Here is a 25,696-nt window from a genome sequence, read left to right as displayed (position 1 = left end):
GCCCCAGCATGTAATACACCATCCTTAATGGCCCAGTAGGGCTCATGTCCATGGGTGTTGTTTTTTTTTTTTTTCTTTTGCATTCATTCAAGGTGCGTGAAACGCACATTAAATGCAGGTCAGCAAAATTCTTTCACTTCAGTTGATCAGTATGCATGGCAGTTCACAGGCTGCGCTTGGCTTTGCATTCTACTACATTTCTATTAGAGTGCATCGAACAGCAGGAAAAGCAAATCGAGTGCAGTCTTTTCACTTCAAATTCTGAACTTTCCATTTAAATGCAGCTGCAAGTGTTCAACTGGAAGATGCAGCGTTTGACTACAATGCTCAGCAGCATGCAGCTAAATGCTAACCACCAATTCTTTGTCAAGGTTGACTTTGGTGCACCAACCAGTATAATAGTAGCCACCTGTTCCCCAGTAGGTATTGCACCACCCTCTGGTGGCAGTGCCTGTATTAGGGTATTGCCTGGTACACACAATGAGATTATTGGACGAATGATCATCCGTTTTTTTTTTTTTGTTTTTTTTTTGTGCATGCTAGTCCCATATTGAAAATGAAGAGTTTACTGAAGTTATGAAAATTCTTGTACCACAGAATAAAATTTGGGAAGCGATATCATGTGCTGTAGTGTATTTGTATTGTATTTTCAAATGACAACTGTACTGATTACCCCCTTAAGAACCAGAAGGTTTTACCCCCTTAATGACCAGGCCATTTTTTGTGATACGGGACTGCATTATTTTAACTGACAATTGCGCGGTCGTGCCACACTGTACCCAAATAAAATTCATGTCCTTTATTCCCACAAATAGAGCTTTTTTTTGGTGGCATTTGATCACCTCTGCGGGTTTTATTTTGCGCGCTATAAACAAAAAAATAGTGACAATTCTAAAAAAAAAATTTAAAAAATATAATATTTTTTACTTTGTGCTATAAAACGTTTCCAATAAAAAATCTATTTTTTTATCATTTTAGGCCAACTTGTATTCTGCTACATATTTATGGTAAAAAAAAAAAATAAGTGCATATTGATTGATTTGTGCAAAAGCTATTGCGTATAAAAACTAGGAGATAGATTTATGTCATTTTATTTATTTTTACTAGTTATGGCGGCGATCAGCGATTTTTAGCGGGACTGCGACATTGCCGCGGACAGATAGGACACCTAACTACACTTTTGACGGGACCAGTGACATTACTACAGTAATCAGTGCTAAAAATATTCACTGTTACTGTTCTAATGACACTGGCAGAGAATGGGTTAAAACCAGGGGCAATCAAAGGGTAAAATGTGTGAGTAGGAAATGCTTTCTAACTGTGTGGGGGATTTACTCACTGGATGAGCACAGAGACCTGTGCTCCTAAATAGGAGGAACACAGGATCCCTGTGAGAATGTCATATAAAAGAATGTGAAAAATATTGTTTTTTTTTTTGTTTTTTTCAAAATTGTCACTCTTTTTTTGTTTATAGTGCAAAAAATAAAAATTGCACAGGTGACCAAATGCCACCAAAAGAAAGCTCTATTTGTGGGAAAATAAGGACGTAAATTTAGTTTGGGTACAGCATTGCATGACCGGGCAATTGTCCGTTAAAATAACGCAGTGCCGAATCGCAAAATAGGGCCTGGTCAGGAAGGGGGCAAATCCTTCAGGGGCTAAAGTGGTTAATAAATACAAGTTATCACTACTCCATAAGAAACTCAATCACTCTGTTCCAGATCTTTCAAAAATGCAGAAAAACCTTTGGAAGGCCCTTTTGAGCCTAAAGTACGAGGGCACGCTGAGTAACATTCAATGTAAACCTTGCTTTATAAGGAGTTTTATTGAGTTTTGCTAATTAAATACCAAGAGATAAAAAAAAATATTCACGAGGGGGTACAATAAAAAAACGAGAGGAAGAGATAACAAAGTTACAGCACATAACACAAAGACATAAGAAAACGCTAAAACTGTCACATAACTAGACTCCGAGGGCAAGGTCAAATAGTTTGCTAATTCAATACCGTGGGGCACATAACGCAATTCCATAGGAAAAAAGTGTTGCCTGTGTAGTTGTACACACAGGGGGGGGGGGAGGGGGGGATAAGGAAAGATAAATAGAGTAGTGAATAAAAATGGGGGGAGAAGAAGAACAGGAGGAGAGGAAAAGAGGGAAACCTGGGGAGCAGGAAAGGGAGGAGGTGTGAAAAGTATCCTATGTGGTTCAATCTATCATGCACGCCAACCCAGAACAGGTTGCAGCAAAAGTTATATTGACACAAGGAAGCAATCCAGACCCAAGTGGTCCATAAAATGTATCCAAGGGTCCCAAACCTTTTGAAGCTTGGCATGGATATCCGGAAGGATGGACCTGAGCTACTCATGCACCATGCCCATGGGACACTGTTTAACCAGCAAAATTAGGAGACCACTGGTGCTAGGCCTTAGCTATGGTCTGCCGTGCTGCCAGGAAGACAAATCCCCCCAGCGTCCTCTGGCTTTGGTCAAGGGTGGGTGCATTAAACTTTGAAATTTTGCTTGTATTGCGACTAAGTAGACTTTGGCAAAACATGGAACTCGACAATGGCAACTGTAACACAGGTCAAAAGAAAAATGTCCTGGCATGTAACAAACGAGAAACTCTCAGCTGTAATTCAAGTTTCTATGCATAAACTCAAAAAATCTGAATGCCCTGGATAACTTACTACATGCCCTCTGACTTTGATTGAATGCTGCTGCTTTAGTGAGTCATGGAGTGGTGTGTTCTTGGAGTTGGGTCTCCCTAGGCATTTCCCTTGCATCCCCCCCGAATACTTCATGCTGCACTACCTTCTCTTATGTCTTCTCCTGATCACTTTACTGGTTCTTACTTTGCACTTTGGTAGTGAACATTAATATAGGTTTATTGCATTACATAGAAATAATCAGTTTCCATCTGCATACTGTCAATATATAAGATTTATGAGCAATTTTAACTATGCCCTTTAGTTCCACTATATATGTAAATGATTGTTACTATTTTCCTGTACTGTTGGTTCAATCATTGGTTTTAACTTATTCTGGGTAGTGCTCTACTCTGCATATTACAATGAATAAAAATTATTGGATCCCATACACCCATCTATGGTGTTCCAGCTGTTCCCAACCTCCATGTTATACTAACCTAAAGCACCATGGGCAGCTTAAAAACAATAATCCGTCAGAGTCCTTTCGAAGAATAAGCTTCATTTTTCTTAGTTGTGGTTTTGGATTAATAAGCACCATTGTCTTCCTATAAATAATGATCCTGTCGATGTGGTCAGAATGGTGGAATGAACTATTTGTAATGTTTTCTGTGCAACTGTCTCCTGGCCACATACTAATCATTTTCCCTCCCTGTCTCTTTTCTGCCTCTCATACTTTCTTGCGGCCTTTCTTTTTTCCCATACTGTCACTTTATCTCTCCTGCTTCTCCATCTCTCTCTTCATCTTTTTTCTTCATCTTTTTTCTTATCACTCATCTATCTCCTTCCCCCTGCCTCTGAATCCCCATCTGTGCTTTCCCACCTTTTATTTCTTTATTTTCCTCTCCCCTTACACTGTCTTCCTCTGTCTTATTGTCACTTTCCCCTTTTCTCTTCTTCTTTACCCTCTCTCCCCCTGCTCCTCGTTGTCTCCCTTTTCTATGTCTATTTCTTTCTCTGTCTACCCCATCACTCTCCCTCTGCTTCACTGTGTCTCCCTCTTTTCTGTCTATTTCATTCCTTCTCTATCCCATCCCTCTCCATCTTTGCCTCTGTGCCTCCCCCTTCTCTGTCCCCCCATATCTCCCCTTTCTCTGTTTTCCCTGTGTTTACCCTCCCCCCCCTTCCCATGTCTTCCCTTTCTCTGTCTGGCCTGTGTCCACCCCTTTTCTGCCCCTCTTGTGTCTCCCTCTTCTCTGCCCCTCCTGTGCCTGCCCCTTCTGTCTCCTCTGTGTCTCCCCTTCTCTGCTCCCCTTCTCTCCCCCTTCTCTCTCCCCCCCTGTGTCTCCTCTTTTTCTTTCTCTCCTGTGTCTCTTACTTCTCTGCCTCCCCATGTCTCCCCCCTCTCTCTTCCCTGTGTCTTCTCTTCTCTGTCCCTCATTTTTCTCTCCCTTCTTTGTCCTTCCCGCGTCTCCCTCTTCTCTGTCCTTCTTGTATCTTCCCCTTTTATGTCTCCCCTGTGTCTCACCCTTCTCTGTCCCCTTGCGTCTCCCTCTTCTCTGTCCCCTTTGTCTCCCCCTTGTCTCTGCCCTGCCTGTGTCTCCCCCTTCTCTCTCTCCCCTATGTTTCCCCCTTCTCTGTCTCCTCCGTGTCTCCCCTTCTCTGTCTCTTGTGATTCTCCCCCTTCTTTGTCCTCCCTGTGTCTCCCATTTCTCTGTCCTTCCTGGATCTCCCCCTTCTCTGTCTCCCCCTTATTTGCCTCCCCCCTCTGTTTCTCCCCCTTCTCTGCCCCCCATTCCTTTGCCCCCCCTTCTCTTTCTCCCCTGTTTCTCCCCTTCTCTGTCCCTCTGGTGTCTCCCCCTTCTCTATCCTCCCTATGTCTCCCACTTCTCTGTTCTTTCTGTATATCCCCCTCCTCTGTCTCCCATGTGTCTCCTCCTTCTCTCCCCCCTCCCGTATCTCCCCCTTCTCTTTCTCCCCTGTGCCTCCCCTTCTCTGCTCCCCCGTGTCCCCCCTTCTCTGACCCTCCCCCCGTGTTTCCACCTTCTCTGTCCTCCCTGTATCTCTCCCTTCTCTGTCTCCCCTGTGTCTCCTACATCTTTGTCTCCACTGTTTACCCCTTCTTTGCCCCCCCCTTTCCTCTTCTTTGTCTCCCCCTTCTCTGTCACCCTGTGTCTCCCGATTCTCTGTCCCCCTCTGTGTCTCCCCCTTTTCTGTCCCCTCCCCCTTTTCTGGCTACCTCCCCTACCCCAACTATCTCCCTCTTTCTCCCTTTGCATCTCTCCTCCTTTTTCTTTCTCTTTTCTTTCTTTCCACCTTTCCTTTCATCTTTCTCTCTCTTTTTCTCCTTTTGCCCCTCTGTGCCTCTAACCACCCCCATCTCTCCCTCACTCTTTCTCCCTCTCATTCTTTCTACCTCTGCCTGTCTTTGTCTCTCCCCGCTTGTCTCTCTCTTCACCCCATCTCTCTCTCTCTTTCTCTGCCGGCTCTGCCCCACTGTCTCTCTCACCCTTTTCCTTTCCCTTCTCTTCCCTTTCCCTTCCTCTCTCTCTCTCTCTCCAGCATTCAGAAGAGATTGTCATTGCGGAGAAGCTTAAAATGCAGACCGTTTAAGTGGTATTTGGAGAATGTTTACCCGGAACTCCAGTAAGTCCATTTGATTACATTCACATTGATTTTGTGTTGTATGGAAGAGGTCACTGCATTTTGTTGACGATTAGCCGTGTTTATTGAAGCCCAGCTATAAATCTTGTATAAATCAGATTTGTGTCTGCAGCTAAAGAGCACCTGTCACTCAGCAGAGGAAGCCTTTAGTGCAGTTACAACTTCAATTTTACTTTTGGGTGACTGCTGCCTTTGTGATGTTGCTAAGAGGTTGATTGTGCCCAGCAGTTTCCACGCCAAAATTATTATTTTTTGTTTTGGGTGGGTTTCGTTTTTTTTATAAAGAACAAAGACATATGTAGATTAAATAATACAGCAGGATAAATAAGTTCAGATGCAGCCATTACAGTAAATATTATTAGCAATTATCTGCTGCACATATTCATGGTTTTAGATATTCTAGATATGGAGCTGGCGGCGTGTTTTTAAACTAAGCGGACTCTCTGTCCACATTAATAACAGTTCAGTGTCTGCCTGGTGCTTGTACTCTGCGCTGTTTTCAGTACATTATTAATGGCGCCAGTTCAGTGACCTGTAAAATAATATTCCTGGATGTACTTTATTGAAGCTCTTGCATTTTTCAGCAAGGCCACATTCTCATGATGAGAACACCAGTTTCAGGGAATAAATAGTTTTTTTCTTTGCTATATTAGTGCTAAACCATAAAGTAAAACATAAAAATGCTGCTTTTTTATATTTTTATTTAAATAAATATTAAGTATTGCAAGTTAATGATTCATGATTACCATTTGCATTCAGCAGCTGGCCATAGGCAACTTTCTATAGCCTTTAAAACCTGCTAATGTTGTGAAACAAACATGGAAAGCAGGGAGATCACTTTACACATTGGTGGCGAATGACTCAGAATCAGGACACACTCTTCTAGCAGAGGCAGGGGACTCGGTCTTAGGCTGGCCATACATTTTACAATTGTCCTTTTGGCTGCGTTTACACATGTGTGAATTGGATGTGGGCTTCCCCGTATCCAATTCGCATGTCGGGAAACTGTGTCCCGCCCTCAATTATTAGTGGAAAGGTGTCGCGCTAATCTCAAGAAAAACAGGATCAATCTGACAATAAAGACTCCTCGTGAGAAATAATGTCCAAATAATGTAGAAGTGTAGAGAAAGAAGGATCCACCACCAAATAGAATCACTAAACACTCTTTTACCAGCAACTTAGACCCAGAAGGGTCAAACAACGCCCAGAGTGTATGTGTGTGGACGGCAGGTGAAGTCCAATCCCCTCTTTCAACCTCCTATTGCTGCAGTCTGGAAGCACCTTCAATCACCTTACCGTTCTCAGGAGACATAAGCAAGAAGGCCCCTCATAGTGTTGTAATTCACAATGTATTTATTGAAAGATAAAGAAAGCAGCTTACATAAAAAATCAGAGTGTCAGCGTTCAGTGTAACACATAGACGATCCTTGGTTGGTTTCCCCACCAACAAGATGGCTGCCGCGTCCCTCGTCTGCGCATGCGTCAGCCATCAGCCAATCCCGACGCGTTTCGTCATACAGTGACGTTAACAGGGGCCCTCAATTAAGCCGGTTCCCATCGCTCCGGGATGGCTGTAAAGCGGTTTGCAGAAGGGACCAGAGCATCTTCTGGTCCATTTCAGGTCTGTATTCAGCCAAAAATTTGGACCGAATTTGGACCTGAAATGGCAAACAGGGACACACCGGACCCCCTGCCTCGAGCCGCTCTGAACACAGTGCGAACCCAGCCTTAGATTTACTAAAACTGTGTAATATGGGGTCAAACCTAAACAATTTTTTTTATGCAATCAGGCAGGACCTTGCACTACATAGTTGAAGGTAAATCTAAAGGAAATTGAATAAGAAAATTGTATAATGTATGGCCGGCCTTAGGCAGCCAATAGATTATTCAATTTAAAAAAAATCACTTGATTCCACCATCAAAACAATCAGTGTTGATGGGGGAATCCCTCCTGGAGTGCCAGCAGGAGGGGGCGCAGGGAGCCTTCCTGGCCGGGAGGGTTCAATGATTACTGCTAGCGTGTAGATGGGGTGTGGCGTGGTGTGGCAGCAATAATTCACACCATCAGGTGCAATGAAAAGCTTGTTTTTAAGTGATGCAGCAACAGTTCATACAACAACCTGGTGGGACCGCTACCCAGATGGACACACTCACAGTTTTGGGGGACATGAAGAAGTAGGTTCCAGCCGAACTGACAGCGTTTGCTGAGAGGAACAGAGTGCAGCCTGGCCATCTCATGCCCAATCAGGCAGGTATACAGCAAAGATTCAGCCCTACTCTTTCTCTCCTCGTCAAGAATCTTCTTCTCACTAGCACTGTCTCTAACAGATGGGGGTACCTTTCACTACACTACCCACAAGCATCAAGAGCGCCAAACCCAGGTCTTAAATAGACTCTGCCACACCTAAGATGGCCACCAGAGTTACATTGGCGCCCAGCATCCAATCGGATAGCTGCCCCAGTGACTCAGGAAACCAGAGAGGAACCCTGTTCCTCATGACTTCATCTCCCTCCGCATTGCCGCTGCAGTTGAGCGCCAACTGCAGTGGAGACAGCAGACTTCACCTGCAGTATTTGCACTTGTCTACAAGCTGCTATAGCCGCCAGCAGTATTTGCATGTAAAAAATTCAGACAGGCTGGTTGTACCCAAGTAGATCGATTGACAACCTACCCATATATGGATTGAAATTCATTTAGCCCCTGTCTGAACTGCGTGAATTTTGATCAATGTATGGCTGGCTTTAGTCAGTCATTAGTGATGGGCTGAACACCCCCGGTTCAGTTCGCACCAGAACTCCCGCACATTGAAAAAGTTCAGACCCAAACCACGAACCCTATTAAAGTCTATGTGACCAGAACTCAAAGAATAAAAAAAATCCCCATTTTGAAGGCTTATATGCAAGTTACAGCATGGGGTCCCCCCAATCCATACCATGCCCTTTGGATCTGGTATGGATTTTAAGCGGAACCCCACGTTAAAATTAAAAAAAACGGTGTGGATTCCCCCCAAAATCCATGCAAGACCTTTATCCGAGCATGCAGCCATACCAGACCACATGCTTTCAACATGGGGGGGTGCTTTGCATGTTGATGTGGGCAAGGGCCTCTTCCCCAAAACCCTGGGTGGTGGTTGTGGGGGTCTGCAAGCAGGGGGCCTATTGAGATCTGGAAGCCCCAAGACCCCCCCCCCATGTGAATGAGTATAGGGAATATTGTACCCCTACTTCTTTACCAAAAAAGTGTAAAAAATAAGTACAAAAAAGACGCCCAATGCCAAACCTGGGTCGGTGACATCACATGGGGGTGATGTCCCCAGGTGACCTTGCCAGGTGGCCCACCCCCTAACTATTTAAGAACTGTCAGATGTCAGAGCAGGCAGTCGGTGGTTAGCCTTTGTTTGGGCTTTTTTTCCCCTTTTATTGGGTGCGGCGGTGTGATGGGTGTTGTAATTGATGATGGATCTACATTGGGGGACATTGTTTTTTATTTTTAATAAAGGAATTGTCAAAAACTGTGTGTGTGTTTTTATTTTGTCACTTTTTTTTCTGTCAGTGGGGAAGCCCGCTGACAGCTGATGACTCATCCGTTGTTAGGGACACGGCGCTCCTTAACAACCGCCAGCTATTCGCTCTGCGCTCAGTGGGATGTTCGGCCCAAACAGTTTGCCCATCTCTATCGGTCATACACAGGAGAACAGCCAGCTTATAGGACATGCTAGCTTTGTTATTAGAAAAAAGGTTTTGTTGAGGAAATTAGGGATTGGGGAAACTTTATATATGGTTAGCATGTCACGACGAACAGCGCTTATTGCTTTCTCCTTCAAACTTTCTTCACTCTCATCTTGTCTCTCATTCTTCTCTTCCTCTCTGTCAATGTAGAGCTAATCCAATCACAAAAATCCTATAGAAGCTTTAACATGATTTTGTCATTTCAAAAGTTTTCAATCCTTCTAATTCTGCATCCTTCATTCACCTTTCCCGCTGTCCATTTGCATATATGCGGCCTCTTGGCAGGTGGGCTTTAATGCGGAATGGCCGTATATATGTATCCCAATTGTAAACATTTCTGTGCTGAGTGGGCTCCCAGCACAGTTACCAGCGGGAAACAGAAATCTCCCAAAGCCTACTTGTAATTGGGAGCTTTGTGATCATGTGACTGCCATGACAGCCAATCATAGAGGTCCCAAGACTGAAATGCCTGCCTCCTAGCATTTGGAAGCTCTTACAGAGTCGGCAGGCGGCTGCAGGAGGGGGTTAAATTGTATGTAAACCCTAACAATTACCTTCTATTTTTTTTTCTCCCTAATTATGTCATTTAATGAGTTTTGTTATATCTGTTTGATACGTACAAAAAAAGATCTTGTCACAAACAGTACTGTGTCCTACACACACTTCCAGCGTTATTTAAAGAAGTCTAGTTAGCCCTCCTACTCCTTGTATTGGTACCAGAGAATGAATAGCCTTTATGTTGGGGAGATGGCAGAGTAGGCGGGTTTGAGAAGTTTATTAAAGACAACTAGGGAGGACTGACACCGCTCAGTGTATAAACATGCTGTGTGTTGTCAGCTTACAATAGAAATTATCCGCTGAGTGCAAGTCTGGAAGATCAAGGGGTATTTTTGTGTACTTGCAGAGTTTTTAAAGGAGAAAACACAAGGAAATGTGCATGAATTGCCAAGATATACTGCATTTTGTCCCTATTTTGCCTTGACATATGCACAGATTACCTGACAAAATACCTGGTGATCCCACCATGATGGTCTTCATTCTGGCATTTTCTGTTATAGGGTGACAACTGTCTCCCATTTGTGCTTCTGTGTTGTCACTTTATCACATGTGCCCCTGATGGAGTCCACAAACATAGCGCAGGCATGATTCACCATTGTCGCTATTAGGAAACCCATCCAGAGAAGGAATGTGCAACCAACATTGAAACAATTACTTTTGGGGATAAGGAACATTGTTTTTTTTTGGGGGGGGGGGGATTCCCCAGGATGAACTGTGCTTTACGGTTCTGAGGATGCAGGGATTTCATTGTACCTTTTTTCTTGTCTTCTGGTTCACCTTGATGGACATATGTCTTTTCAGCTTGACTGTGTAACTATATTACTACTTTAAACTGGTTGTAAACCCTTACATATACCCAGTGAAGTGAACAGCCTCAGATGATACACAGAGATAAAATAAATCATTCTACATAGCTTTTAACTTGTTTATCTGCTCTCTTCTCTTCCCTACACTCCTTCAAAAGGGCAGAAAAGTATTAAAGTCTTTCTTCACCTGTCAAGGCACAGAGGGTGAGGGGGGGGGGGGGGAGACTGCAGTTACAGTGTGTGAGAGCTGATTGGAGGAAAGGCACAAACCCCTCCTAGAGCTGCACAATTAATAGTTAAAGAATTGCAATCTTGATTCACCCCCCCCCCCCTCATGATTTTAAAATAGCATTTCCTTGATTCATTCAGAGCCCATTCACATTGAGGCAACACGACTTTGGGGGGCGACCTGTGAAGTGGCGTGCACCGCTGTGCACCGCGACTTCAGCGGGATTTGCAGAGACTTCACATAAAGGAAGTCTATGCAAGTCGCTCCGAGGTCGCCCCAAAGTAGTATAGGACCCTTTTTCTAAGTCGGAGTGACTTGTGTCGCTCCTATTAGAATGGGTCCTGTACTACTCAATGGACCGCGACATACCGCGACTTGTCAGGCTGACAAGTCGCCTGACAAGTCGCGCTAATGTGAATGGGCTCTCAGGGCAGAGCTGGGAGATAACTATAAACACAATTTTTTACAATGTATCAATCCAGTTTAACCACTTAAAGACTAAACCTTTTTCTGACACTTGTTGCTTACATTATATGTATATATATATATATTAGCATATATATATTTTAGCAGAGACCCTAGAAAATAAAATGGCAGTTGTTGCAATATTTTATGTCACACTGTATTTGCGCAGAAGTCTTTCAAACACAATTTTTTGGGAAAAAATACACTTTAATAAATTTAAAAAAATAAAAAATAAACAGTAAAGTTAGCCCCATTTTTTTGTATAATGTGAAAGATGATGTTACGCCGAGAATCGTGAGAGAATCAGAATCATGATCTTTATTCTAAGCAAAAAAATAGTGATTCTCATTTTATCCAGAATCGTGCAACTATACCCCCTCCACACAGCAGAAGAACTGTGTTCTAAATAAACAAACTGTCTGCTGAGCTCCGTCCGAACCCCCCCCCCCCTCCCGACAGAAATGTATTTAACGTGTCTAGAAAACTTCTCAGAAGTGACTCATGCTGATAACAGAGGAAGGAAGCACCAGAGAGAAACCAAATAGTGCCAGTGAATGGATTTGCTCCCCCTGTACATTAATGGTCAACAGATAGGCTTCCCCCTTACATTGGTGATCAATGGATAAGCTCCCCCCTTACATTGGTGATCAATGGATAAGCTCCCCCTTTCTTTGGTTATCAATGGATACATTCCACCATTACATTGGCGGCCAATGATAAGTCCCCCCCTTACACTAGGGGTAAGTGAATAAGTTCCCTCTTTACATTGGTGGACAATAGATGTGTTCCCCCTTACACTGATAGTCAATGGATAAGTTTCCCCCTTACACTGGTGATCAATGAAAGAGTTCCCTTTTTATTTCGGTCATCTTGGGGAAAATGGCTCCTTACATTGATAATCAGTGGAAAAGTGCCCATGTACATTAGTCTGTGCAGACAGGAGACCAATTCATCACTAGAGATGTCCCGAACTATTCGCCGGCGAACAGTTCCCGGCGAACATCGCTTGTTCGCGTTTGCCTCGGCGGGCGAACATATGTTCAGTCCACCTCCTATACATAATCATTGAGCAAACTTTGACCCTGTACCTCACAGTCAGCAGACACATTCCAGCCAATCAGCATACCCTCCCTCCCGGACCCTCCCACCTTCTATAAAAAAGCAAGGACAGGATCCATGTTAGATTCATTCTGAAGCTGCAGAGTTAGTTAGAGCAGGGAGAGTGCTGCTGCTGCTGAATTGATAGGGGAATCATTAGCTAGGCCAGTGTTCTGTGTCCACTCCTGCTGTAAGGACAGTGTCCTGACAGCACCCCAAAAAGCCGTTTTTAGGGCGGGTATATCAGTCTGCTTTTATTTATTTTTTTCTATATATATACAGACTGTACTGTGTGCACACCACTCATATAGGGTGGCACAGCACCTTGCAGATAAAAAATTAATTTAATTTTTCCTCTGTAATATAATTGCAGTTGCCTGCCAATGAGTGTCAGGTCCACAGACTGTACTGTGCCCACTGCCCACCACTCATTTAGAATGGCACAGCACCTTTCAGATAAAAAAGTAATTTCATTTTTTCTCTGTAATATAATTGCAGTTGCCTGCCAGTGAGTGTCAGGCTCACAGACTGTACTGTGCCCACTGCCCACCACTCATATAGGGTGGCACAGCACCTTGCAGATAAAAAATTAATTTAATTTTTCCTCTGTAATATAATTACAGTTGCCTGCCAGTGCCAGTGAGTGTCAGGTCCACAGACGGTACTGTGCCCACTGCCCACCACTCATATAGGGTGGCACAGAACCTTGCAGCTAAAACATTCATTTAATTTTTCCTCTGTAATATAATTGCAGTTGCCTGCCAGTGAGTGTCAGGTCCACAGACTTTACTGTGCCCACTGCCCACCACTCATATAGGGTGGCACAGCACCTTGCAGATAAAAAAAGTAATTGCATTTTTTCTCTGTAATATAAATGCAGTTGCCTGCCAGTGAGTGTCAGGCCCACAGACTGTACTGTGCCCACTGCAAATGGACTGTTTGCGGTTGTTTGCGGTGCATTAAATGGGAAGTTTGGTCTGTCAGAGTTTGGTCTGTCACTGTGAAGCGGGCGTAACCCTTACACTACCTGATCGATACAACATCATACCTGATCGTATTCACACACTGGATGTTTTAAAGCACGTTATTCCAAACAATTTAGGAATGTTAGGTGATTTATGCCCTTTATGGATTAAAACCCGACTCTGCGTCAACTACGTAATTTTCCCTGGGATTTTTGCCATGGATCCCCCTCCGGCATGCCACAGTCCAGGTGTTAGTCCCCTTGAAACAACTTTTCCATCACTATTGTGGCCAGAAAGAGTCCCTGTGGGTTTTAAAATTCGCCTGCCTATTGAAGTCTATGGCAGTTCGACCGGTTCGCCCGTTCACAAACATTTGCGGAAGTTCGCGTTCGCTGTTCGCGAACATAACATCTTATGTTTTCGACATCTCTATTCATCACTGCCCGCTGTTTGCTGCTCAAGGAACTTCTAGCAACCTCTTGAGGGACCGTTGGGTTTCTTAGAACCTTGTTGGAACAAGTCTGGTTTCAATCATCAATATTAAAGCAGTCTTTCTTTAAAAAAAAGGACGCCCACAAAGCAGTTCACATTATAAACATTTTAAACTAAAATTGTTCTGTGTGGTTTCCGTTTAATAGTATCATTTATATCTACAAAAAAGTTTTGTGAGGAAGGTTTCACTCAATGCAGCCCTAATGTTTTCCTACAATGCACAAAATATTTTAGCTGCTAAAAATCGGTAAAGGCAGAAAGAGGCCGGCATTAAATATTCATGTGATACAGTTGTAACGTTAAACAGGAACACTTCAGAAAATGAGTAGAATCCAGAAGTATCGCTGGTAAATGCATACAAAATAAAGCTGAGAACTGTAAAGCGGATATGAAGCCTACAAAAAATAAACAGCAGAATCAAGATTACATGTGCAAATTGAGCCTGTCAGCCATTTTAAACTTTTAAGAGCAAAAGTCCTGTTTAAAGAGGTACTGTCACATTACCCATGTAGAGATGTCTTTTCCCAGCCCCTGCGGTCTGTACATGTTTTTATTTTTTCTTGGATTCCTGGATTTACATTACCTTAAAGCCACCAGGGTTTTGAAATGAAAAAGAGGGCCACCGTATGAACCATGATAACTTTTATTGGGAATGAATCAGGGGGTGGGAATAATAGCATACCATGCCAAATGTAGAGTGTGGCCAAATTGTGCTAACAATGGGAGGGGCCTAAAGGGGTATAGTTTAACCACTTCAGCCCCAGAAGGTTTTACCCCCTTCCTGACCAGGCCCTATTTTGCGATTCTGCGCTGCGTTATTTTAAGGGACAATTGCGCGGTCATGCCACGCTGTACCCAAACTAAATTGATGTCCTTTTTTTCCCCACAAATAGAGCTTTCTTTTGGTGGTATTTGATCACCTCTGCGATTTTTATTTTTTGCGCTATAAACAAAAAAATAGCGACAATTGTGAAAAAAAAAATAATACTTTTCACATTCTGCTATAGGACATTCCCCAAAAAATTTTTTGAAAAATCAAAATTTTTTAACATTTTAGGCCAGTTTGTTTTCTGCTACATATTTTTGGTAAAAAAAACACAATAAGCGTATTTTGATTGTTTTGCGCAAAAGTTGTTGCGTCTACTAACTACGGGAAAAATGTATGTAATTTTTATTGTTTTTTTTTTTACTAGTAATGGCCGGGATCTGCGATTTTTAGCAGGACTGCGACATTGTGGCGGACAGATCGGACCTCTAACTGACATTTTTGACATTTTTGGGAGTACCAGTGACATTACTACAGTAAAAAAATATGCACTGTTACTGTAATAATGCCAATGGCAGGGAAGGGGTTAATCCTGTGGATGATCAAATGGGTTAATGTATGCCTATATGCTTACTAACTGTGTGTGTGTGTGTGGGGGGGTTCTGTGACAGGCACAGACAGATCACAGTTTTAGCTTAGCTGAAACTGCTGATCTGTCCCTGCCTGTCTCACAGAAGATCCGCCTGCTTTGTTTACATAAGCAGGCGGTTCTTCTCTCCGTTTCCCGGATGATCGTGGGAGGAAGGCGCGCATGCGCCGCCGGAATCACATGCACTCCAGTCACTTAGTACTACGTGACTGGATGCAGGGGAGCCGTTCTACCACAGTAATATTACTGTGGGCGGTCGGCAAGCGGTTAATAATACCTTAGCCTACTTTATTCTGGGTCAAGAGTGCAAGCCCAGGTATGAGTATAGGCCACCAACACAAGCAAGGACAAGGCAGCAAATGGTCCACATCCTTATTTCCTGCAATGAAGTCTGCAAAAGCCAAGAGATAAGGGACTGTGAAGACCACGGAATATCAGCATGACATCATCAATGACCCTGGACAAAGCTGGGAGCAGACACACCCCTCTCTATCCTCCTCCTGTTCCAAATTAATCATAGAACTGTTGCTAAAATGGATTATCCTGCAGCTGCCCAGGCTGGGACACTATTATTAAAGCTGGAAAGAAATTGGGGACACACATCAGGATTTTTTTCTCTAAAGTTGGGGACTATCCCCTGAAACCTGGAATGTCTGGTCACCCTACATTACCTGAAAATCACTCTGTAAGGGAGGCTGCAGAGTTTTGTGTCATGGTGTTATGCATGGTGTCTTGACTGTATTGTCACCAAACAAACCCCAGATTGGCAAGTTTTGCAGGTGGCTTTCAAACCCACCCAGTAAGGTCAATGGGAGCATGCTGCAATACTAATGTTAATACAGAATCCCCTTGTTTTTGGTAGAAAATCTGGATGAATATATTTTTTTATTTCTTTCATTTTTATTCTGAGTAAAAAGTATCAAATCAGACAAAATTGCATTTTTCTGTCATTTTTCCCAATGCAATGTTTACCTAATTTGTGCTTCCCCATATATTTACAGCAAAATATAACCAACAAAGTCTGCTCATTAAAATATCACATTTGTCTGATTAATGCAATGTAGCAGAATGGAAAAGCTCTAAGTGTATGTATGCATTTTACATTTAGGAGAGCTTTATTCCCCTTTCAATACTACAATGTGACGCACACAAGGAAAAGAAACGACTTGCGTAAATTGTAAGTGCAACATTTAGATAAAATTGATGAGGGCATAAATTAGCATGACAGCTATTTTTTCACAGGTTTTGCAATCACAAATTACGTTGCATTACCTTATGTGAGCATTTGATGCTTGCAGTGAACTCAAATGTCATCCAAATCATCTGACATTATTGTTGGGACCTGGGAATTCATTTAGTAAAACTTCTATTTATTTTTAGTATTTATTTTTACACCAAACATCCATAACACTATGATGTCCTACCTAATATTGAGTAGGTCCCTGTATCAGTTGTGGATATTTTTTAACTGATTCGTGACAAATGTTCCCATACATGTGTAATAATATCTCTCACCCACAGGGGGTTTGGTGAGCTTTTACATCATGTGTAAAGATGGCTGCCGCATATCCAATTGACCATGTGGTTTTGGGGGGAGGCGCAACCATGTCTTTCTGAATTCACTCACAAAACAACCTGTGAGTGGTCAAGAGGAATGATTACATCCTGTGGTTGGTCTCTGGTCTACAGGACTATAAATAGAGTCTCTATCATGGATGAAGAAAGGAGGTTCACTGTTTGGAGCTGTAGAAAGATGCAGCCAGAACCTCATTGTCCGTTTCCAGTTCCTCCAGATATCCAGTGTAAGCTGTTGACATTCAACTACCAGAGCTAAGTATTATTTACATTTTTCTTTGGGGTATTATTGGACTTTTTGGAATATTGGGATTAGGAGTGTATGTTTAAGTCTTGTTATTTGATGTATTGTTTATGGTAACTTTTATGTGTAAGGAACTTTATGTATTTTGATGTCCTGTAAAGTTTTGTTTTATGTTTTTCATCAAAACTGCTCTTGGTTTGTTTGTTCATTTTAAATATTCTCTAGATATTTTAGTGGCTGTCCAGTATACCTTCATTAAAAATTTTGTTGTTCCCAGATTTGATACAACTAGCGAAGTTCGGCAGGATACTGCATGGTCACTAAATATAGAATATTTGGATGAAATATTGTGTTATAGAGGGTGTATGAGTATTATTCATTGAATTGCTGCTAGAGTCAGCCATTTAGTGAATAAGCCCTTAGCACAGTCACTTTGAGCCAGGACAATACATAAAGATTGTGATTGTTGTTTATGCCTGTGGGTTCCCCCTGAGAGTAGAGATGCATACTCTGTTTAAAAAAAGCAAGAGAGCGGGAGGGAAGGAATCAGCTTCTAAGTATGGAGCGATTCCAACATGGGTCTGGTCTGGGTAATGGAAACCCATTGCAGAGGAATTGATTAAAAATGCTGTTCCAATATATCCAGACCTTGGTACTGAACTTGGTAAGCATGATTTTGCGTTTAGATTTGAACGTATATTCTAAGAAGGAGTGGAAAGCTCATGCCACTACTGGGTGGTTAGTTTGCCGTGAGGTGCAGAAGAATGAAGCGCTTGAGAAAGAGTTGCAGGAATTGAAAGAGATGTTGGTTATGACCAAAGAATATATGCAAAGTAATGCATGTCGAGTATTTGCCCTAGAGGAGAAGTGTAAAGTGAGAAAGATGATTGCAGATCCCACATGGAATCCTGAAGACATGCTCCAGTCTTCAGATGAAAAGTATCTGTCCTATTCTGATGATAGGGATGATTTGGATGAGTGTCAGGAACGTCCAATATTCACACAACTAAGAAAAAGGAAACTAAAAATTGTGAGCATGGTGGAGAGAATTGTTTGTGGGATATTGCTTGTGATGAACTAAATTAGATGGTAAAGGGGTATAGCAACAAACGGTCAAGAGGGAAAAGAACCGCTCAAGTGAGGGGATAGTTCCAAACACATCCAACCCAGGTGCAGGCACGGATCCGCAGTCCTGATAGCAGCAAATGGAAGAGCACAAAAAGCCGCACAACCGGTTGAAGATGCAAAAAGTTAAAATCCAAATTTATTTTGCAGGCAAAAAGATAAAATCATCCAAGATGAAACCAAAACAGTCGGAGACATGGGGGGGGAAAAGGGGAGCACGGCGGTTGGATTTTAACTTTTTGCATCTTCAACCGGTTGTGCGGCTTTTTGTGCTCTTCCATTTGGTAAAGGGGTATACCCAAACTGTGCTCCAGGAGCAGCTTCCAGTGGTGACCGAGTGTTTGGAAGACACTGCAAGCAAGACTAATGATTTAGGAAATAGGGCATTTAAAGTTAAACCTGCAGTGGCTTTGAAGTGTGTTCAAACCTCTGTAGGCAGAGTTGAAGATTTGAATGAGAGGTGTGCGGTCCTCATAAACATGTCCAATGATGCCCTAACAGAGGACAAAGGCTCTAAGCCTGTAAGCAAAAGTAGGACATGTGACACTGTTACTTCCCATAAGTGGGAAGCTGACGATCTGATCAGCTAAGGCCAAATTGAGTCAGATACAAGGAAGGTAAGGCCTATGGTCTCCAGGAGACACACATGCACTGATTTACATAGGGCTGGGGTCCCTAGAGAGGAAATAGATGGGGTTCCTACACCAGCGCAATGCTGGTGTAGGAACCCCATCTATTTCCTCTCTAGGGACCCCAGCCCTAAGTAAATCAATGCATGTGTGTCTCCTGGAGACCATAGGCCTTACCTAACCTTGTAAGAGGTTGAAGCAAGTGGTTGGGAATGGTAGATTCAGTCACATTAAGTGTTTTTGTTGTCATAGAATGGGGCATTTTGCTAGATACTGCCATGCTGTGAAGATTGGACAACAGCAGGTTAGTGTTCACAGGACAGCATGGAGAGACAATCAGATTTATTGTTTGCGTTGGAAGTCAATGCCTTTCCGTGAAAGTGTTTCAAGGCAACAGTGGGCACTCTACAATAATTTTGCAGTTAAAAATGGGTAGATTGAGAAATGTGAGCAGTGAGCTATTTTTTGGCACAGGTGGAAGGAACATACAATCTGCTTTGTTTCTTACTCTTTTAAGGTACTGAGCATCGAGTGGTGGAGCAGGCAGAGCAGATGACTAAGCCAGATGGGATGATGCAGACCAGAAGATCGAATGAGAGCCTGAGGAAGATGCGGATGATTTCCTGATGGTGGCTAAATTGGAGTTTACTTTCATCTGAGCATTTCCTTACGACCAGGAGGAGGACAAGGAACTTTCATCATCTGGATTTTCTTTCCACAGACTGCCAAGGACATTTCTAACCCTGCTCAAAGTAGCGTTGCAGCTTCCGCTGACTTTGTCTGATTGCCCAGAACATACGGGTGTCGAAAGGGAAGTTTTGCCTCCCATTTACAATACGAGGGGTTTATTTCACCCTTTCCTGGAGAAAGGCTTTAAGTGCTATTGAGAATTCTATAAAAAATCAAGAGGTGGAATACGTTGCTATAGATATTTGATGATTTTATAGCAAATGTTTTTGTTAGTTAGATTCTGTGTTAAGAATCCCACCACCATTGATATTCAAATAAACCAGTCCGATTGGTTTAGGAGCTAAACAGAGGAACAAGAAGTATGGGGAGGTGGTGTTTAGGACTTTTGAAACAAGCATGTGTTCAAAACAAAGGAGAGTTGTGTTTGGAACACAAAAGGAACAACATGTCTGCTTTAAACTTAATCTGAGGATTTTGGAGAAAGAAGTCCATCTCCATAATAAGAAGTTGATTAACTGTTTAGGATATTTATTGCATATACATTGTACATGCATAAGATAATTAGCTTGCGCATGTTGTAGGCAGTTTTTTGTAACTATGAATTGTGTGATGTCTATAGGGAAAAAAGCATTGAAAAAAGCTAGGCCCCTACGAGAAGTAGAAATGTATGCATTGTTATTATTGCCTATGTATGGGATCAACAGGTGGATTGTATCAGTTGTGGATATTTTTTAACTGATTCATGATAAATGTTCCCATACATGTGTAATAATATCTCTCACCCACAGGTGGTTTGGTGAGCTTTGACGTCATGTGTAAAGAAGGCTGCTGCATATCCAATTGACCATGTGGTTTTGGGGGGAAGTGCAACCATGTCTTGCTGACATCACTCACAAAACAACCTGTGAGTGGTCAAGAGGAATAATTACGTCCTGTGGGTGGTCTCTGGTCTACAGGAATATAAATAGAGTCTCTAGCATAGGGTAAGAAAGAGTAGCTGTTTGGAGCTGTAGAAAGATGCAGCCAGGACCTTATTGTCAAGTTCCAGTTTATCCAGATATCCAGTGTAAACTGTTGACATTCAACTACCAGAGCTAAGTATTATTTGACCTTTTCTTTGGGATATTGGAGTATTATTGGACTTTTTGTGATATTGGGATTAGGAGTGTATGTTTAAGTCTTGTTATTTGGTGTATTGTTTATGATAACTTTTATGTGTAAGGAACCTAATGTTTTTTGTTGTCCAGTAAAGTTTTGTTTTATGCTTTTTATCAAAACTGCTCTTGGTGTGTTTATTCATTTTAAATATTCACTAGATATTTAAGTGGCTGTCCAGTATACCTTCATTATAATTTTTGTTGTTTCCACATTTCCCATCAACATAGGGACAAGGTGCTTTGGGGCAAAGGGGACAGAACCAGAGGACACTTTCTAGCATCCCCTAGTTTGACACCTGTCCACTGACTCTTCCACTAATGGGGTGGCCCTCACATGACTGGCCCAATGATACAGATTTGTACTTACTGTAGGCAGAATCAGATACTTTCCAGTGTCTCCCCTCCAGTCAGCTCTGCAAGACCTCTGGATTCAGTTCCTCTCCTCTCCAACATGCTCTCGACCATCCAAAGCCCCATAGCAGCTTCTACAGAGGAGGGCCCCTTCCCTCCGGGACCCCGCTTTCCAGCTGAAGACCCCGAGTACATGTGCCCTTGGCATTTATCCAGTCACCCAACATACATCAATGCACTTTCCTCTGCCAATCACCAGGGCTATAACAATGCCTGTGCCTTCACTTGTCAGGTTCCCTCCCACTGTCCAATATGCCTCCCTATTGGACCTGTGTGAAACATTACAGACAAGCTGAGCTGCACCTGAGCACCATGAACAGACCCTACCAATGGATCCTGGTCTCTGGTAGGCAGAAAACAATATCAATTCTAGCACCTACCTAGGAGGGTTCTACATGTATGTATATATATATATATATATATATATATATATATGTGTATTTATATATATATATATATATATATATATATATATACACACACAATATCTCACAAAACCCTCACATTTTTGTAAATATTTTATTATATCGTTTCATGTGACAACACTGAAGAAATGACACTTTGCTACAATGTAAAGTAGTGAGTGTACAGCTTGTATATAAGTGTAAATTTGCTATCCCCTCAAAATAACTCAACACACAGCCATTAATGTCCAAACTGCTGCAACAAAAGTTAGTACACCCCTAAGTGAAAATGTCCAAATTGGGCCCAAAGTGTCAATATTTTGTGTGGCCACCATTATTTTCCAGCACTGCCTTAACCCTCTTGGGCATGAAGTTCACCAGAGCTTCACAGGTTGCCACTGAAGTCCTCTTCCACTCCTGCATGACGACATCATGGAGCTGGTGGATGTTAGAGACCTTGCGCACCTGCACCTTCCATTTGAGGATGCCTCACAGATTCTCAATAGGGATTAGGTCTGAAGACATGCTTAGCCAGTCCATCACCTTTACCCTCAGCTTCTTTAGCAAGGCAGTGGTCATTTTTGGGGTGTGTTTGCAGTTGTTATCATGTTGGAATACTGCCCTGGGGCCCAGTCTCCAAAGGGAGGGGATCATGCTCTGCTTCAGTATGTCACAGTACATGTTGACATTTATGGTTCTTTCAATGAACTATAGCTCCCCAGTGGCTGCAGCACACATGCAGCCCCAGCCCATATCTTCAGCAAACTGTTTACGAGCTTTCTTGTGCATCATCTTTAGAAGAGGCTTCATTCTGGGAGGACAGCCATGCAGACCAATTTGATGCAGTGTGTGGTGTATGGTCTGAGCACTGACAGGCTGACCCCCCACCCCTTCAACCTCTGCAGCAATGCTGGCAGCGCTCATACGTCTATTTCCCAAAGACAACATCTGAATATGACCCTGAGCACATGCACTTAACTTCTCTGGTTGACCATGGCGAGGCCTGTTCTGAGTAGAACCTGTCCTGTTAAACCGCTGTATGGTCTTGGCCACTGTGCTGCAGCTCAGTTTTGGGGTCTTGGCAATGTTCTTTTAGCCTAGGGCCCTAGGCCATCTTTATGCAGAGCAACATTTCTTTTTTTTTTTTTTCAAATCCTCAGAGTTCTTTGCCATGAGGTGCTATGTTGAACTTCCAGTGACGAGTATGAGAGAGTGAGAGCGATAACACCAAATTTAACACACCTGCTCCCAATTCACACCTGAGACCTTGTAACACTAACGAGTTACATGACACCGGGGAGGGAAAATGGTTAATTGGGCCCAATTCGGACATTTTCACTTAGGGGTGTACTCACTTTTGTTGCCAGCGGTTTAGGCATTAATGGCAGTGTGTTGACTTATTTTGAGGGGACATCAAATTTACACTGTTATACAAGCTGTACACTCACGACTTTACATTGTAGCAAAGTGTCATTTCTTCAGTGTTGTCACATGAAATATATAATAAAATATGTACAAAAATGTGAGGTGTACTCACTTTTGTGAGATATTGTATGTATATATATATATATATATATATATATATATATATATATATACATAATTTTCTTATTTTTTATTTTATACCAATAAAACTAAAAGGGGCCACAGGAACTGCTAAGACCAGTCAACATTTTAACACACTGCTGGTATGGCTGTGGAATAAACAGACACTATCCGTTTTGAAATGGCAACCAGAGGGCTCAAGTGGTCAAAGATTAGCTAATTTGCATATTCACATCCATCCCAATTCCGAAAGATGAGTTTATTTTCTTTTTTTTAGTTATCTAAAGTGCTCTAAAGTGAGGTTTGTTTAGATCGGAGCCCATCCTCCTTGTCTATGAGAAATAGCACCTCCAGCTATAGTTAGTTAGTAGGATCCATCAAAGGAATTGATCCAGTGAATTAATATGACCGCCACTGATCCAGGAAATTAATATGAGTGTCACTGTTTGAATCAAGAAGGGTTTTTTCCCCACTGAGAGGATAAATTGTCAGCTGCATCATTTGGGCTTATGTTTTGCTGCCTTCAAAGAAATTGTAACAGCATCAGCATTAGAATAGACCGACATTGGATGTTTTGCTTATTTTAGCCATACTGGATATGCTATGGTATCATTGATGGATTTGTTAAATAAAGGGCAGCTGTATTTATATCATTATTGGGGCTGTCATTGCTTATCTCTTTCTGCAAATGCTAATTGCCTGTCTTTCTCTGAATACATCATTTTCATTAACCTTGAAAAGGCATGCAGCTCGTTTAAGAAAAGTTAGAACTCTTCACCAGTATACTTGCCTTGGATCAGTGACTTGGAAAGCATGTAGCTGGCATACTACCATAGAAGCAAGAGAAGTAGCATTTACAGAAAAGGATGTTAGCCCCCATCATAGGGTTTTCTTCAAAGGACAAAGTTTGTAATTTATAGAAATCTATTGCTTAGCCCTTGTTCACATTATAACGATTTCACAGGTCAAATCGCATGACAAGTCGCAGACTATTGCCTGCAATGGCACCGTTCCAATCACCAATTCGCAAGAGTAGCTCCTGCACTACTTTTGACGATTTTGAGTGCGACCTCAATAGACATCTGTGCATGAAACCAAACAGATGTCTTTCAAGTAGCACCTAAAATCGCGCTGACCTGCTACTTTGAAATCATATTGATTCCATGATTTCAAAGTAGCATCAATGTGAACCAGGGCTAAGTGTGATGGTTATTTACCGTTATTTTGTTTATTTGTGCAGAACAATGAACATTGCCAGCTTATTTCCATCATCTGATCTATAAGTCCCGGTTCACATATGTGCCATGACAGACATCGCATTGGATTTGTAGCGCACTGCTCTGAAAATCACATGCGATGTCTGTGCGATGCAAATTCAGCCATACAGATTGTAAGGGGGAATTTGCATCGCATTCGAACACAACTCACACAGGACCCTTTTTTGTTTCCGCACCAGAATCGGATCGCAATGGTGTTCACACCTATTCGATCTGATTCATGTCTGAACTGACAATTCGCACTGCCATATGCAAACTGATCTGGGGGTGTCATTAACTTTGTATTGACAACCCCAGCGATTTGCATATGTCAATGTGAACTGCCTGCGAGTTGAATGTGATGCGGAAACCCACAGTGGATTTGCAGGGTTCCCACATTGCATATATGTGAACTAAAGGTTGTTTTAATAGATGTCAAATGCGGATCAAAGGTTGCTCCTTTGACTTGCACAGGAAAAAAACAGAGGTAATACAATAGAACAAGGTTTTATATCTTATTTCTCAATGAAGCTTTCACTTATCGTATTTCTCAGTAAAGTTTTTATTTTACATAGCAGTGTCTGCTAAATTATTCTTTTTATTTATTTATTTATTTATTATAGGTATTTTATATAGCACCAACAATTTATGCAGCACTTTATATGCACATTACATTTACATCAGTCTCTGTCACTCTAAGGGTCCTTTCACACGGCCGCTCCGTGTGTCCGCAAATCATCCCATCCGTTTGCGGATGATTTGCGGACATAATGTAAGTGAATGGCACTGCGGGTGTCAGCGGAATACCATCCGCTGACACCCGATTTTCCTCCTTTCAGTTCTGTTCCGTTTTTACGAATATTTTTCCTTCCGTGTAAAAAACGGAAAGGAAGGAAAATCGGATGTCAGCGGTGTCATCCGGTGACATCCGCAGTGCCATATACTTACATTAGGTCCGCATATCATCCGCAAACGGATGGGATGATATGCGGGCACACGGAGCGGATGACAGAAATGTCATCCGCTCCGTGGAAAAAAAAAAAGTCCCGCAGCGGACCTTTCACACGGAGCGGCCGTGTGAAAGGACCCAAAGAGTTTACAATCTAAGGTCCCTATCACACAAGCATACATAAACACACATACAAGCTAGGGCCAGTTTAGACAGAAGCTAATTAACCTTCCAACATTTCTTTGAAATGTGGGACAAAATCTGCAAGAACACGGGGAAAACCTCATGTAAATAGTGTTCTGACATGTGTTGCAAGGTATAAATACAAGCCACTTAGCCACTGGGCTGTCATTTTCAGAAAAAGAAGAGCAGCGGTAGCTCCCGCCATGGGGTTTTCTTTAAAGGCCAAAGTTTATCATCTATGTGCATTCATTGATGAGTTTGAAAGCACACACCCTTTATGCTACATGATCATCATAAGGGCCCTTGTGAATGGGTCTTTGTCAATGGCATTCGGAATTTATTGACAGGACTATTCGACCTTCAATTGACAACTACATTTTGTTTTCCTATATCAGAATGCACAACCAGAGGCAAAACTAGAACCTTTAGGGCCCCAGTACAAGAAACCATAAAGCCCCAGCC

At 42.4% G+C, this 25,696-nt stretch overlaps 1 protein-coding gene across 1 annotated transcript in view; it reads left to right on the top strand.

Annotated features, from left to right (window-relative positions):
• The window catches only part of GALNT14 (polypeptide N-acetylgalactosaminyltransferase 14), a 773,014-nt gene that overhangs the window by 697,995 nt on the left and 49,323 nt on the right, over positions 1-25,696 (top strand). The window contains exon 12 of the mRNA XM_082252551.1: positions 5,208-5,291. Within this exon, the coding sequence (XP_082108677.1) occupies positions 5,208-5,291 (84 nt within the window). The remainder of the gene's footprint in view (positions 1-5,207; positions 5,292-25,696) is intronic.

The sequence above is a fragment of the Pelophylax lessonae genome (assembly GCF_965119305.1).
Source record: "Pelophylax lessonae genome assembly, chromosome: 3".
Classification (NCBI taxonomy): Eukaryota; Metazoa; Chordata; class Amphibia; order Anura; family Ranidae; genus Pelophylax; species Pelophylax lessonae.
The sequence above is the reverse complement of the archived record's forward strand: the minus strand, read 5'-3'. Positions and strand labels throughout refer to the sequence as shown.